The following is a 13,447-nucleotide window of genomic DNA, read 5'->3' as shown; positions in this document are numbered from 1 at the left end:
ATGGCTCCTGGAAATGGCTCTTTTGTGACCGAATTCATTCTGTTGGGATTAACCAACCAGCCAGATCTCCAATTTCCTCTATTCTTCCTGTTCCTAGGAGTGTACATGGTCACTGTGCTGGGAAATTTAGGATTGATAACACTAATTTCACTGAATTCACACCTACACACCCCCATGTACTTTTTCCTTTTTAACTTGTCTCTCATAGACCTCTGTTATTCTTCTGTATTTACACCCAAAATGCTGATTAACTTCATATCAAAGAAGAATATTATTTCTTACGTGGGGTGCATGACCCAGCTCTACTTTTTCAGTTTTTTTATCATTTCTGAAATCTATGTGCTGACATCAATGGCCTATGACCGCTATGCGGCCATCTGTAAGCCACTCTTGTATAATGCTGCCATGTCCCCTAAAGTGTGCTCCAGCCTTATGCTTGGTTCCTACTTGATGGCATTTTCTGGTGCCATGGCTCACACTGGATGCATGCTGAGACTGACCTTCTGTGATGCAAACACCATCAACCATTATTTCTGTGACATCCTCCCTCTGCTGGAACTTTCCTGCACAAGTACCTACGTCAGTGAGCTGGAAGTGTTTATTGTAGTGGGCATTAATATCATTGTGCCCAGCCTCACCATCTTTGTCTCTTATGGTCTCATCCTCACCAACATCCTCCACATCAGCTCCACAGAGGGCAGGTCCAAAGCCTTCAACACCTGCAGTTCACACATCATTGCTGTTTCTCTCTTCTTTGGATCAGGGGCATTTATGTATCTCAAACCACCTTCTGCTGTGTCTATGGATGAGGGGAAAATCTCTTCTGTCTTTTACACCAATATGGTTCCTATGATGAACCCATTAATCTACAGCTTGAGGAACAAAGATGTTAAACTTGCTCTGAGAAAAACTCTGAGTATGAGACAGTTTTAATTAGAACTGTCTGTGTGCATGTGTTACAGGACAGTGATGTTGAGTGTCTAATTTTAATGACATCTTCTTACCATATTTTTATTATCTTTTTTACCTAGTATCTTAAATAAATTTGAGTCCTATTTATATAATTTATTTCCATTGATATATATTTTTTTTCACTGTTTTCAAGATACATGTCATCTCTTTTTCTTGCATAGTAATAACATTAAATAATGAATATATTATTTCTTTTCATTATCATTTTGAAAATATTTTTGCACTGGGAAAAGATGAATGGTCTCCAAATAGTGAATTATATAGCGCTAGACTGAAAACATATCACTAGGGTTGTTTTTATCTATCAACTTGCAATAAGGATAAATAAGGATAAATACTCTACTCTTCCCATATTTCACTTGTCAATAATATATCTTCTTTAAATACCAGAGACTGATGGTTCTAAGGGTATCAAGGACAATCCATTTCCCATCCATAAGCTTTTGGCAAAGAGTTTTATTTTTCACCTTTGTAAGTCAAATTGACACATAGCCAATCATCAAAATACATGTCTTGCATGGGTAGGAAAGTGAATCCAAGACTGGATAATGATTTACTTTAAGTCACACAGCTTTAGAAAGAAAAATTATAGACTAACTTCTGATCATTCTGACTTCAAATGTATTATTCTTCAGTATACTCTATACACTCTTGATTATGTTATTCTATTTCAATGAACACAAAATATAAGAAAACATTCCTGATTTAAAGTTGACTCTCCTCTGTCTCAGAATGACGTGAATTTTTCTCAAGCTGGGAATTCCTTTCTTTTCTTTTTAGCAAAACAATTTGATTGTCTTTTGCTGTTGTTATCAGAAAGAGAAAGTCTTTTGGGTTCATATAAGGATGGTTTGCTGAAAAAGGGAAATTACTATTTCTACAAAATTAAAAACCTGCATTTGGAATGCTTTTAAGTGTTTGTACTCCAGAGAACAGGGCATGAGCATTAAGGATGCTCAGAAACATGTTATTATGTCAGGACTCAAAGAGCATATGGTTAATAAATAAGATGTCCCAGTGCAGGACATGCTTGTGAGATTTAGGGACCCGGGCTTCCCTTGTGGTTCAGTTGGTAAAGTATCTTCCTTCAGTGTGGAAGACCTGGGTTTGATCCATGGGTTGGGAAGATCCCCTGGAGAAGGGAACCCACTCCACTATTCTGGCCTGGAGAATTCCATGCACTGTATAGTCCAAGGGATGGCAAAGAATCCTACACTGACTGAGCGACTTTCACTTTCATTCTGAAACTGTTTCCTGTTTTTCATAGTACTGTGACTATATTTCGCTATTCATAAATCTTTGATAAAACTATTTGCATAATGAGCACACATTATTAGTGTTTGGGAGAATGAATGTGGAAGAGCTGTGGTCTTGTTTGGGGAAGTGGGTAGAGAGAAGGCATCAGTTACAGGAGATAAATCGTGAGGAGTAATTGAATCAAGGAAAAAGTAATTTACACAGAAAAGTGTTGGATAATGAATACCTTTATCTATGGACCCACTCCTTGTGCAAGACCCTACATACTATTGAGATCACAAGATTTCTCTAGAAAAAATGAAAGCTTAAGTTATTTATGATTTAATGTTAAAACAACAGGGCTAGATGACTTTTGAACAAGTAGATTATTTCTGGTTTTGCTGGATTCTGTGTGCTACATTCATATGAAGTTTTAGGTACAGAAACATCAAATTGCAGCTGGGAGAATAATGACAATGTGAAAGAAATATTTGGAGAATAAAGCAAGTTATGACAAGAAGGTTGGATTATTTTTTGAAAGCAAAAGTGTGCTACTTTAAAAATCTTCAATATGCTGTATCAGTGACCCTGTAATCATTTTCTAAGATATTTTGAAAAATATTAGTTACCAAACACTCTCCTTAATCTCAAGTCAGTATTTATGTGTTTTGAAATTTGGCAAAGCTGATTTTTTACTTTTTTTTGAGATGATCAGCATAACTAAAATTTTTTGAGATGTTCAGCATAGCTAAAAGTCCTTGGCTGATATTTCTAGATGACCACTCTTTTTCCATCTCCTGACTGCAATATGGACATGACTGATTTTTCCTTAACAAGATCTATTTACCTAAAATTATAGTATTTCCCTCTATAAACTTGTTTTTCAAATGGAAACAAATGTGTCTAAACAAGTGAACTTAACTGGGCCACTTGGAAACCTACAGAATACTGGTGCATGTACTCTATTACATATTTTATAACAATTTGAGGATCCCCAAGAGTAAGTTAAGCCTGATCACTAATCTTTCACTTCGTGTGCCTCAAAATTAGAATGAAATATGTTCATTAACATAAAAATAAAGCTCTTTCTAATGAGTAACATATATCTTTGGTTAATCCAAAAAAATATAAATAACAAAATACAATTTTTAATAATTATGGGTAGTAACATTGTAAAGGAGGCAACCTTGCTGATTGTTCGCAACTTAATCGTGTTTTAGTTAGCAGTTGAACTGGGCATCTCTCTACTTGGACTTCTTTTAAGTGGAGGGGGAATCAAGCCAGAGGATTTTAAATGTTCAGTTCAGTCGCTCTGATTAAACTGACTCTGTGACCCAATGGACTGCAGCACACCAGGCTTTCCTGTCCTTCACCAACTCCCAGAGCTTGCTGAAACTCATATTCGGTGATGCCACCCAACCATCACATTCTGTCATCCTTCTCCTGCCTTCAGTCTTTCCCAACATCAGCATCTTTTTCATGACTCAGTTCTTCTCATTAGGTGGTCAAAGTATCGGCACCTAAGCTTCAGCATCAGTCACCCCAGTGAATATTCAGGACTGAGTTATTTTAGGATTGACCGATTTGATCTCGTTTGTAGTTCTTCCTTTCTTGAGTTATGTGATTGGCACTGAGAGGTTTTGAAGGAAGTTATGGTTCTGCTGAAGGTGTTCCATCTTAGATTCAACCTCATAAGCCCTGGTTTCCCCTGTCCCCATGAACCAGGACAGAGCTTTTCTAAGTTCATGTGAAATTGGATTCTTTTCCAAGTTGCTGCATCATGAATATACATTTTCTTACCGGGTGGCTCAGAGGTTAAAGCTTCTGCCTGCAATGTGGGAGACCTGGGTTCGATCCCTGGGTTGGGAAGACCCCCTGGAGAAGGAAATGGCAACCCACTCCAGTATTCTTGCCTGGAGAATCCTATGGACGGAGGAGCTTGGTGGACTACAGTCCATGGGTCGCAAAGAGTCAGACACGACTGAGGGAGTTCACTTTCACTTTCACTTTTCACTTTACCTAATTTAGCTTGACTAGTGATTTCAAATATTATACAATATGTTAGAAAGACTCTAAATAAGAGCTAGAGTACAAAGAAGATGTTTCAAAGAAGTTTACATTTAAAATTGCACATGGCATGATTTTAATTTTCATTCATCAGAAATTCAATTACTAGCAGTTTCTTCCATCTCTCCCTTTTGAGGGTTGCCCCGCTAAAAACAAACAAGTAAATTGCATAATTGTGGTAGCTGCACAAATAATTATTTTGTTTGTGGAGTTCCTCTTTTTTTGGAGCATTTTGAAAGCATATTTTTGACCATTTGATGCTTTTCTGTCAATAAGAGAGAGAAAACTCTATTATCATAGAATGATATTCTTCTCCCTCAAGATAAACTCATGTAGGTTTGTTTTTCACACAAAAACATACGTGTTTCTAAAGTGTGTTGAATCTTCCAAGACAATTGAGTGGTCTTTGAAAAGTAAACATTCTCCTTTCTTTTTTATGTTTTTGAGAAGTTTAAAGTTTTGTAGCATATTTAAAGTGTGTAAGATACTTCGGTCAATCAGAACGGTACTTTCATGGCTTCTCATCAAAGTTAACTCTGACTCACTTTCTTCTTTAGTTTTAACCAAGCCTTAATCATAGTTTTAAGAAATATGTTTTTACTACATAGCTTCAATTTTCAAGTGGGTAATGGAGAACCACTGAAAGTTCTTGAACCAGGGAGGGGCAGAGCTGTGCTTTCAGACCTTATTCTAGCAGCATTCAGGTGAGTTCAGTTCAGTTCAGTCACTCAGTCATGTCTGACTCTTTGTGACTTCATGAATTGCAGCATGCCAGGCCTCTCTGTCCATCATCACTCAAACTCACGTCCATCAAGTCGGTGATGCCATCCAGCCATCTCATCCTCTGTCGTCCCCTTCTCCTCCTGCCCCCAATCCTTCCCAGCATCAGAGTCTTTTCCAATGAATCAGCTCTTTGCATAAGGTGGCCAAAGTATTGGAGTTTCAGCTTTGGCATCATTCCTTCCAAAGAACACCCAGGACTGATCTCCTTTAGAATGGACTGGTTGGTTCTCCTTGTAGCATTGTTCATAACCAAATAAGGGTGAATATATGAGAAAATGCTAAAATAATAGTTATGAGCTTCTATAGTTCAACATTACACTAGTTCAGTTTAATCATAAAGCCAGAAGTTGTGTGGTGGCTGGGGACAGGTAGGTGTAGGTCTTTGTGGTTGTAACCATTGTGGTTAAGCATAAGAGAAGTTTTGAATGTATTCTGAAAGCTCTTAGATAAAAATAAGATGAGTTTCAGAAGTATTCACTGGGTTCTTTCTGTGTACTCAGCATTGTTCTTAGTTTCAGGATCCAAATAGTTAACAAGATAGAATAAATGTTTGTCCTAATAAAATATACAGTTTATAGAAAAGCATGGATTAAAGGGGAAAAGTTTGATGAGTATTATGAAAAAGAATCTACCAGAATTTATGAGAACATGAGTAGTAACAGCTGACGTTTATTGACACTCATATGCCAATTCTGGCCCAACCATTTTACTTATTCTTTATTCATTTGATTAATACAGCAGCTCAATGAAAGAGATGCTATTTTGGCATTCCTTACTTCATGTAGGTGAACCTAGAGATCAATAACTTGTCCAAAGTGTTATAGTGTATAAAAGTGGAAGAGGAAGGTAGGATTCAGAGGACTCTAACTCCATAACCCCTACTCTTTTCTATCATGAGAAAAATTGTTAATTTCAGTTACTGAAATGTTAAAAGAAATTAGCCAGCAGAAGAGTCAGGTAGAAATTTCAGGAAGATGTTAAAAGTATAAACTATAGAAGGGATATACTATATTGCAAATTATTTCAGAGACATCTCAGATAGAGAACAACTGAAATGAGTCACTGCAACATTTGATGAATTCAGATAAAGAAACAAAGAAACCTGTAAGTAGGTCTCTTGTGGAAATATGTCCATTTAGTAAATGCGAATAAAGAGGGAATGAGCCAATGTAACAGCTTCCCTTTCAGAGGTGTAGATAAGGAGGAGATGTAAATTCACTTTGGATCTGAGGTATTTACAGTCCCTAGAATAAAGCAAAAATGAGTAAAAGAGTGAGTCCCTAAGGACATAAAGACAGATCATGAACCAGGAAACAAAATTTCCTTATTCCATATTAAACATATAATATACACTCTGGGGAGGAGACCAGGCAAGCTTCTAACCTGTTTTTCACCAAGTGCATTACATCCTTAAACTCACATTAAATCTTCTGGGTCTAATCAAGTAGCAAGTATTATAATAAAAGGATTATCTTCTTCTGTTGCTTGAGAACACTGAAAATATCAGAAATTATAGAAGTTCACAAAGATTTCCAGGGCATATGTGAATTAATGTCTACTTCTTCTCCCCTAAAATCAAAGGGCTCAAGCCCGGAAAACATGAAATGGCATTTCTAGAACCAACAGGGTAAATACATAGGGTAAGGAGAAAGTCCTGAAGTTTTAAGATCAAAGTTGGGTGAGTTTCTGGATTTAATTTACAATACTTTTTCCTCATTTTGTGATCAAAGTCCAGGGACCTATCATATGTCCATTCTTTCTCATTTTGTGAAGCTGAGACTCAAGTAAATCTACTGGATGCATTTGCTGGAGAGGAATCAGCGAATATTAGAGGGGCTCAAAGACATATCAGTCAGGAAATTTCCTCTAAGTAGGGGGATCTCTCACTCTTCTTCCTTTATGACTTTTACTCTGTGACACAGTTGGTAACTTGATTCTCCTAGACTTGGGTCACCTCATCTTGAAGCAGCGTTCTTGGTTCCTGCCACGTAAGGTCTAACCTGCATGAGAAGCCAGCACCAGGTTACTAGGGTCACTGCCTCCAGTTGGACTGGTGAGGGAAGAGTTGACATGAATGAAGGTTGGGATAGTGTCAGGTGTTCAGAGTGTGTATACTCTTTCATAGGAGGAGAAACTGTGAAAGAGGTGAGTTGTTCTCTAATGGAACCCTTTCACCTGTGTCCACAGATTCCTTTCGAGAAGAATGGCTCTTGGAAATAGGTCTTTCCTGACTCAGTTCATTTTGATGGGAATAACAGACCAACCAGATCACCAGCTCCCCATCTTCTTCCTGTTCCTAGGAATGTACATGGTCACTGTGACGGGGAACCTGAGCTTGATAATCTTGCTGCTAAATCACTTCAGTCATGTCCAACTCTGTGTGACCCCATAGATGGCAGTCCACCAGGCTCCCCCATCCCTGGGATTCTCCAGGCAAGAACACTAGAGTGGGTTGCTGTTTCCTTCTGCAATGCATGAAAGTGAAAAGTGAAAGGGAAGTCGCTCAGTTGTGTCTGACTCTTCACAACCCCGTGGACTGCAGCCTACCAGGCTCCTCCATCCATGGGATTTTCCAGGCAAGAGTACTGGAGTGGACTGCCATCGCCACATTGCTTTTCACTTCTCCAGGGGGGATCATCACTACCCAGGGATCGAACCTATGTCTCCTGCATTGCAGGCAGATTCTTTACCTTCTGAGCCATCAGGGAAGCCCTGGTGACCAGATTACCAGACCTGATAATCTTAATTCAACTGAATTCACATCTACATACCTTTTCCTCTTTAACTTTTCCTTCATAGATCTCTGTTATTCTTCTGTGTTTGCACCAAAAATGCTAATTAACTTCACTTCGAAGAAGTAGATCATTTCTTACATAGGGCTCATGACTCAGCTCTACTTTTTCTGTTTTCTTGTCATTTCTGAAATCCATGTGCCTACATCAATGGCCTATGACCACTATGTGGCCATCTGTAAGCCACTTTTGTATAACATTATGTACCCGAAAGTGTGTTCCAGCCTTGTGTTTGGTTCCTACTTGATGACATTTTCTGGGCCATGGCTCACACTGGATGCACATGGAGGCTGAACTTCTGTGATGCAAACACTATTAACTGTTATTTCTGTGACATCCACCCTCTGCTTTAGCTCTCCTGCACAAGTACCTCGGTCAATAAGTTGGTTGTTTTCACTGTGGTGGGCATCAACATCACTGTGCCCAGTTTCACCATCTTTATCTTTATGGTGTCATTTTCTCCAGCATCTTCCACATCAGCTCCACAGAGGGCAGGTCCAAAGCCATCAGCACCTGCAGTTCCCACATCATTGTTGTTTCTCTCTTCTTTGGATCATGTGCATTTATGTATCTTAAACCATCTTCTGCTGCATTTCTGGATGAGCAAAACATCTCTTCTCTCTTTTACACCAGTGTGATTGTGACAATGAACCCCTTAATCTACAGCTTGAGACACAAAGATGTGAAATCTGCTCTGAGAAAAACTATATAGTTTTTATTAGAAACCACACCTCTTTTGCAAATAATCACAGAATAGAGATATTCTCTTTTTAATTTTAATGATTTTATTAGCAGTTTTATTATCCTATTTTGTACCATTTTGAAAGAAATTTTTGACATATCAATTTATTTATACTTATCAAATAGGAGACTTCTTATTTATCATTTTCATAATTTCCTTCCTCACATATTCCCACTTATTAATACTATTTAGAAGAACATTTATTATCTTATTTATCATTCATTATAATCATTTTATTTGTTTATTATAACACATTTTCTGCATTAATTTGAACTTAGCTTTCCCTATGAATATAGAAGACAGGCCAACAAATCATCAAGTCAGGGAACATTCTGTTCAGTTCAGTTCAGTTAAGTCACTCAGTCATGTCCAACTCCTTGAAACCCCATGGACTGCAGCATGCCAGGCCTCCCTGTCCATCACCAACTCCTGGAGTTTACTCAAACTCATGTCCATCGAGTTGGTGATGACATCCAACCATCTCATCCTCTGTCATCCCCTTGTCCTCCTACCTTCAAACTTTCCCAGCATCAGGGTCTTTTCAAATGAGTCAATTCTTTGCCTCAGGTGGCCAAAGTATGGAGTTTCAGCTTCAGCATCAGTCCTTCCAATGAATATTCAGGACTGATTTCCTTTAGGATGGACTGGTTGAATGTCCTTGCTATAGAAGGGACTCTCAAGAGTCTTCTCCAACACCACAGTTCAAAAGCATCAATTCTTTAGCACTCAGCTTTCTTTATAGTCCAACTCTCAAATCCATATGTGACTTCTGGAAAAACCATATCTTTGGCAAGAAGGATAATTAGTGTGACATAATGTCACTGGTCTTGTTTTTGTTGACTGTGTAGAGCTTTTCCATCTTTGGCTGCAAAGAATATAATCAGTCTGATTTCGGTGTTGACCATCTGGTGATGTCCATGTGTAGAGTCTTCTCTTGTGTTGTTGGAAGAGGGTGTTTGCTATGACCAGTGCATTTTCTTGGCAAAACTCTATTAGTCTTTGCCCTGCTTCATTCCACATTGCAAGGCCAAATTTGCCTGTTACTCCAGGTGTTTCTTGACTTCCTACTGTTGCATTCCAGTTCCCTATAATGAAAAGCACATCTTTTTGAGGTGTTAGTTCTAAAAGGTCTTGTAGGTCTTCATAGAACTGTTCAACTTCAGCTTCATCAGCATTACTGGTTGGGGCATAGACTTGGATTACCGTGACATTGAATGGTTTCCCTTGGAGATGAAAAGAGATCATCCTGTCATTTTTGAGATTGCATCCAAGTACTGCATTTCGGACTCTTTTGTTGACCATGATGGCTACTCCATTTCTTCTGAGGGATTCCTGCCGCAGTAGCAGATATAATGGTTATCTGAGTTAAATTCACCCATTCCAGTCCAATTTAGTTCGCTGATTCCTAGAATGTCGACGCTCACTCTTATCATCTCTTGTTTGACCACTTCCAATTTGCCTTGATTCATGGACCTGACATTCCAGGTTCCTATGCAATATTGCTCTTTACAGCATCGGACCTTGCTTCTATCACCAGCCACTACCACAACTGAGTATTGTTTTTGCTTTGGCTCCATCCCTTCATTCTTTCTGGAACTATTTCTCCACTGATCTCCAGTAGCATATTGAGCACCTACTGACCTGGGGAGTTCCTCTTTCAGTATCCTATCATTTGCCTTTTCTTACTGTTCATGGGGTTCTCAAGGCAAGAATGCTGAAGTGGTTTGCCATTCCCTTCTCCAGTGGACCACATTCTGTCAGACCTTTCCACCATGACCCGCCCGTCTTGGGTTGCCCCACGGGCATGGCTTAGTTTCATTGAGTTAGACAAGGCTGTAGTCCTAGTGTGATTAGATTGATTAGTTTTCTGTGATTATGGTTTCATTGTATCTGCCCTCTGATGACCTCTTGCAACACCTATCATCTTATTTGGGTTTCTGTTACCTTGGGCGTGGGGAATCTACTCACGGCTGCTCCAGCAAAGTGCAGCTGCTGCTCCTCACCTTGGATGAGGGGCATCTCCTCACCACCGCCCCTCGTGACTGTGATCTGACTGTGGCTCAGATCATGAACTCCTTATTGCCACATTCAGACTTAAATTGAAGAAAGTAGGGAAAACCAATAGACCATTCAGGTATGACCTAAATCAAATCCCTTATAATTATACAATGGAAGTGAGAAATAGATTTAAGGGCCTAGATCTGATAAATAGAGTGCCTGATGAACTATGGAATGAAGTTCGTGACTTGTATAGGAGAAGGGATCAAGACCATCCCAATGAAAAAGAAATGTGAACAAGCAAAATGGCTGTCTGGGGAGACCTTACAAATAGCTGTGAAATGAAGAGAAGTGAAAAGCAAAGGAGAAAAGGAAAGATATAAGCATCTGAATGCAGAGTTCCAAAGAATAGCAAGAAGAGATAAGAAAACCTTCCTCAGTGATCAATGCAGAGAAATAGAGGAAAAGAACAGAATGGGAAAGACTAGCGATCTCTTCAAGAAAATTAGAGATGACAAGGGAACATTCCATGCAAAGATGGGCTTGATAAAGGACAGAAATGATATGGACCTAACAGAAGCAGAAGATATTAAGAAGAGATGGCAAAGAATACACAGAAGAACTGTACCAAAAAAATCTTCATGACCAAGATAATCATGATGGTGTGATCACTCACCTAGAGCCAGACAACTTGGAATGTGAAGTCAAGTGGGCCTTAGAAAGCATCACTACGAACAAATCTAGTGGAGGTGATGGAATTCCAGTGGAGCTACTTCAAATCCTGAAAGATGATGCTGTGAAAGTGCTACACTCAATATGCCAGCAAATTTGGAAAACTCAGCAGTGGCCACAGGACTGGAAAAAGTCAGTTTTCATTCCAATCTCAATGAAAGGCAATCCCCAAAATGCTCAAACTACCACCCAATTGCACTCATCTCACATGCTAGTAAAGTAATGCTCAAAATTCTCCAAGCCAGGCTTCAGCAATATGTGAACCGTGAACTTCCTGATGTTCAAGCTGGTTTTAGAAAAGGTAGAGGAACCAGAGATCGAATTGCAAACATCCACTGGATCATGGAAAAGGCAAGAGAGTTCCAGAGAAACATCTATTTCTGCTTTATCAACTATGCCAAAGCCTTTGACTGTGTGGATCACAATAAACTGTAAAAAAATTCTGAGAGAGATGGGAATACCAGACCACCAGACCTGCCCCTTGAGAAATCTGTATGCAGGTCAGGAAGCAACAGTTAGAACTGGACTTGGAACAACAGACTGGTTCCAAACAGGAAAAGGAGTACGTCAAGGCTGTATATTGTCACCCTGCTTATTTAACTTATATGCAGAGTACATCATGAGAAACGTCGGGCTGAAAGAAACAGAAGCTGGCATCAAGATTGCTGGGAGAAATATCAATAACCTCAGATATGCGGATGACACCACCCTTATGGCAGAAAGTGAAGAGGAACTAAAAAGCCTCTTTGATGAAAGTGAAAGAGGAGAGTGAAAAATTTGGCTTAAAGCTCAACATTCAGAAAACTAAGATGATGGCATCTGGTCCCATCACTTCATGGCAAATAGATGGGAAAACAGTGGAAGCAGTGTCAGACTTTATTTGGGGGGGGGGCTCCAAAATCACTGCAGATGGTGATTGCAGCCATGAAATTAAAAGATGCTTACTCCTTGGAAGGAAAATTATGACCAACCTAGATAGCATATTCAAAAGCAGAGACATTACTCTGCCAACTAAGGTCTGTTTAGTCAAGGCTATGGTTTTTCCAGTAGTCATGTATTGATGTGAGAGTTGGACTGTGAAAAAGGCTGAGCACCGAAGAATTGATGTTTTTGAACTGTGGTGTTGGAGAAGACTCTTGAGAGTCCCTTGGACTGCAAGGAGATCCAACCAGCCCATTCTGAAGGAGATCAGCCCTGGGATTTCTTTGGAATGACTGATGCTAAAGCTGAAACTCCCATACTTTGGCCACCTCATGCGAAGAGCTGACTCATTGGAAAAGACTCTGATGCTGGGAGGGATTGGGGGCAGGAGGAGAAGGGGACGACAGAGGATGAGATGTCTGGATGGTATCACTGACTCAATGGACGTGAATCTAAGTGACTCCAGGAGTTGTTGATGGACAGGGAGGCCTGGCGTGCTGCGTTTCTTCATGTCACAAAGAGTCAGACACGACTGAACGACTGAACTGAACTGAACTGAACTGAATGTCACTGGGGATGTCTTATCTGCCAATCGCCTTTAGAAACATGAATCTGAGAATGTTTCTTTTTCCCATCTTTTCAGGCTTCATTAAGCAAAATTATATCACATTTGATTTCCGAGGTGGAAGACTTCATAGTGACTGTTAAATATAACCCACTTTGTATCTGTAAGCACTGTGCATAACTCCTTTGACAAACAATTTTCTTGCCTGCATGTAATAGATTGTCAAAATATATTCATTATATGGCCGGTACATACAGTGGTTAATGATTTATTTATAATCATATGTATTTTTAATGGAAAAGTCTAGAATAGTTTAGGTTTGTGATTTCAAGTTTACTCCTTTCCTTAATATAGTTGGATTCTATTGTATCTCTTTAATTTTGTTTATGTAAATATGCCACAGGAAAATCTATTCTAATTTTTAATCTGAGAAATACTTTGTTTCAGGGTGGTAGATGAATTCCTCTCAGGGTGCCTATTGCTCTTTTGTTATTTTATTTTTTGAGGAAAACATTTTGTCAGGGAGTTTTTGTTGTAGTTGTTTATGGGAAAAATAATGCTTCTTGGGCTAGTATACTGGGGAGATGATTGGTCATTAGGAACGCTCCTTCATCACAAAATTCAAAAAATAGTTTTTGG

General features: G+C 39.1%; 1 protein-coding gene and 1 pseudogene across 1 annotated transcript; both read left to right on the top strand.

The window, feature by feature from the left end:
- Positions 1 to 933, top strand: LOC102172038 (olfactory receptor 145-like). Its single transcript, XM_005699697.2, has one exon. The coding sequence runs from the start codon at positions 1 to 3 to the stop codon at positions 931 to 933; it is 933 nt and encodes a 310-aa protein (XP_005699754.2).
- On the top strand, positions 7,262 to 8,562 carry LOC102174460 (annotated as a pseudogene).

This window comes from Capra hircus, chromosome 29 (assembly GCF_001704415.2).
Source record: "Capra hircus breed San Clemente chromosome 29, ASM170441v1, whole genome shotgun sequence".
Lineage (NCBI taxonomy): Eukaryota > Metazoa > Chordata > Mammalia > Artiodactyla > Bovidae > Capra > Capra hircus.
Note: the sequence above shows the minus strand (reverse complement) of the source record. Positions and strands in the feature narration are given on the sequence as shown.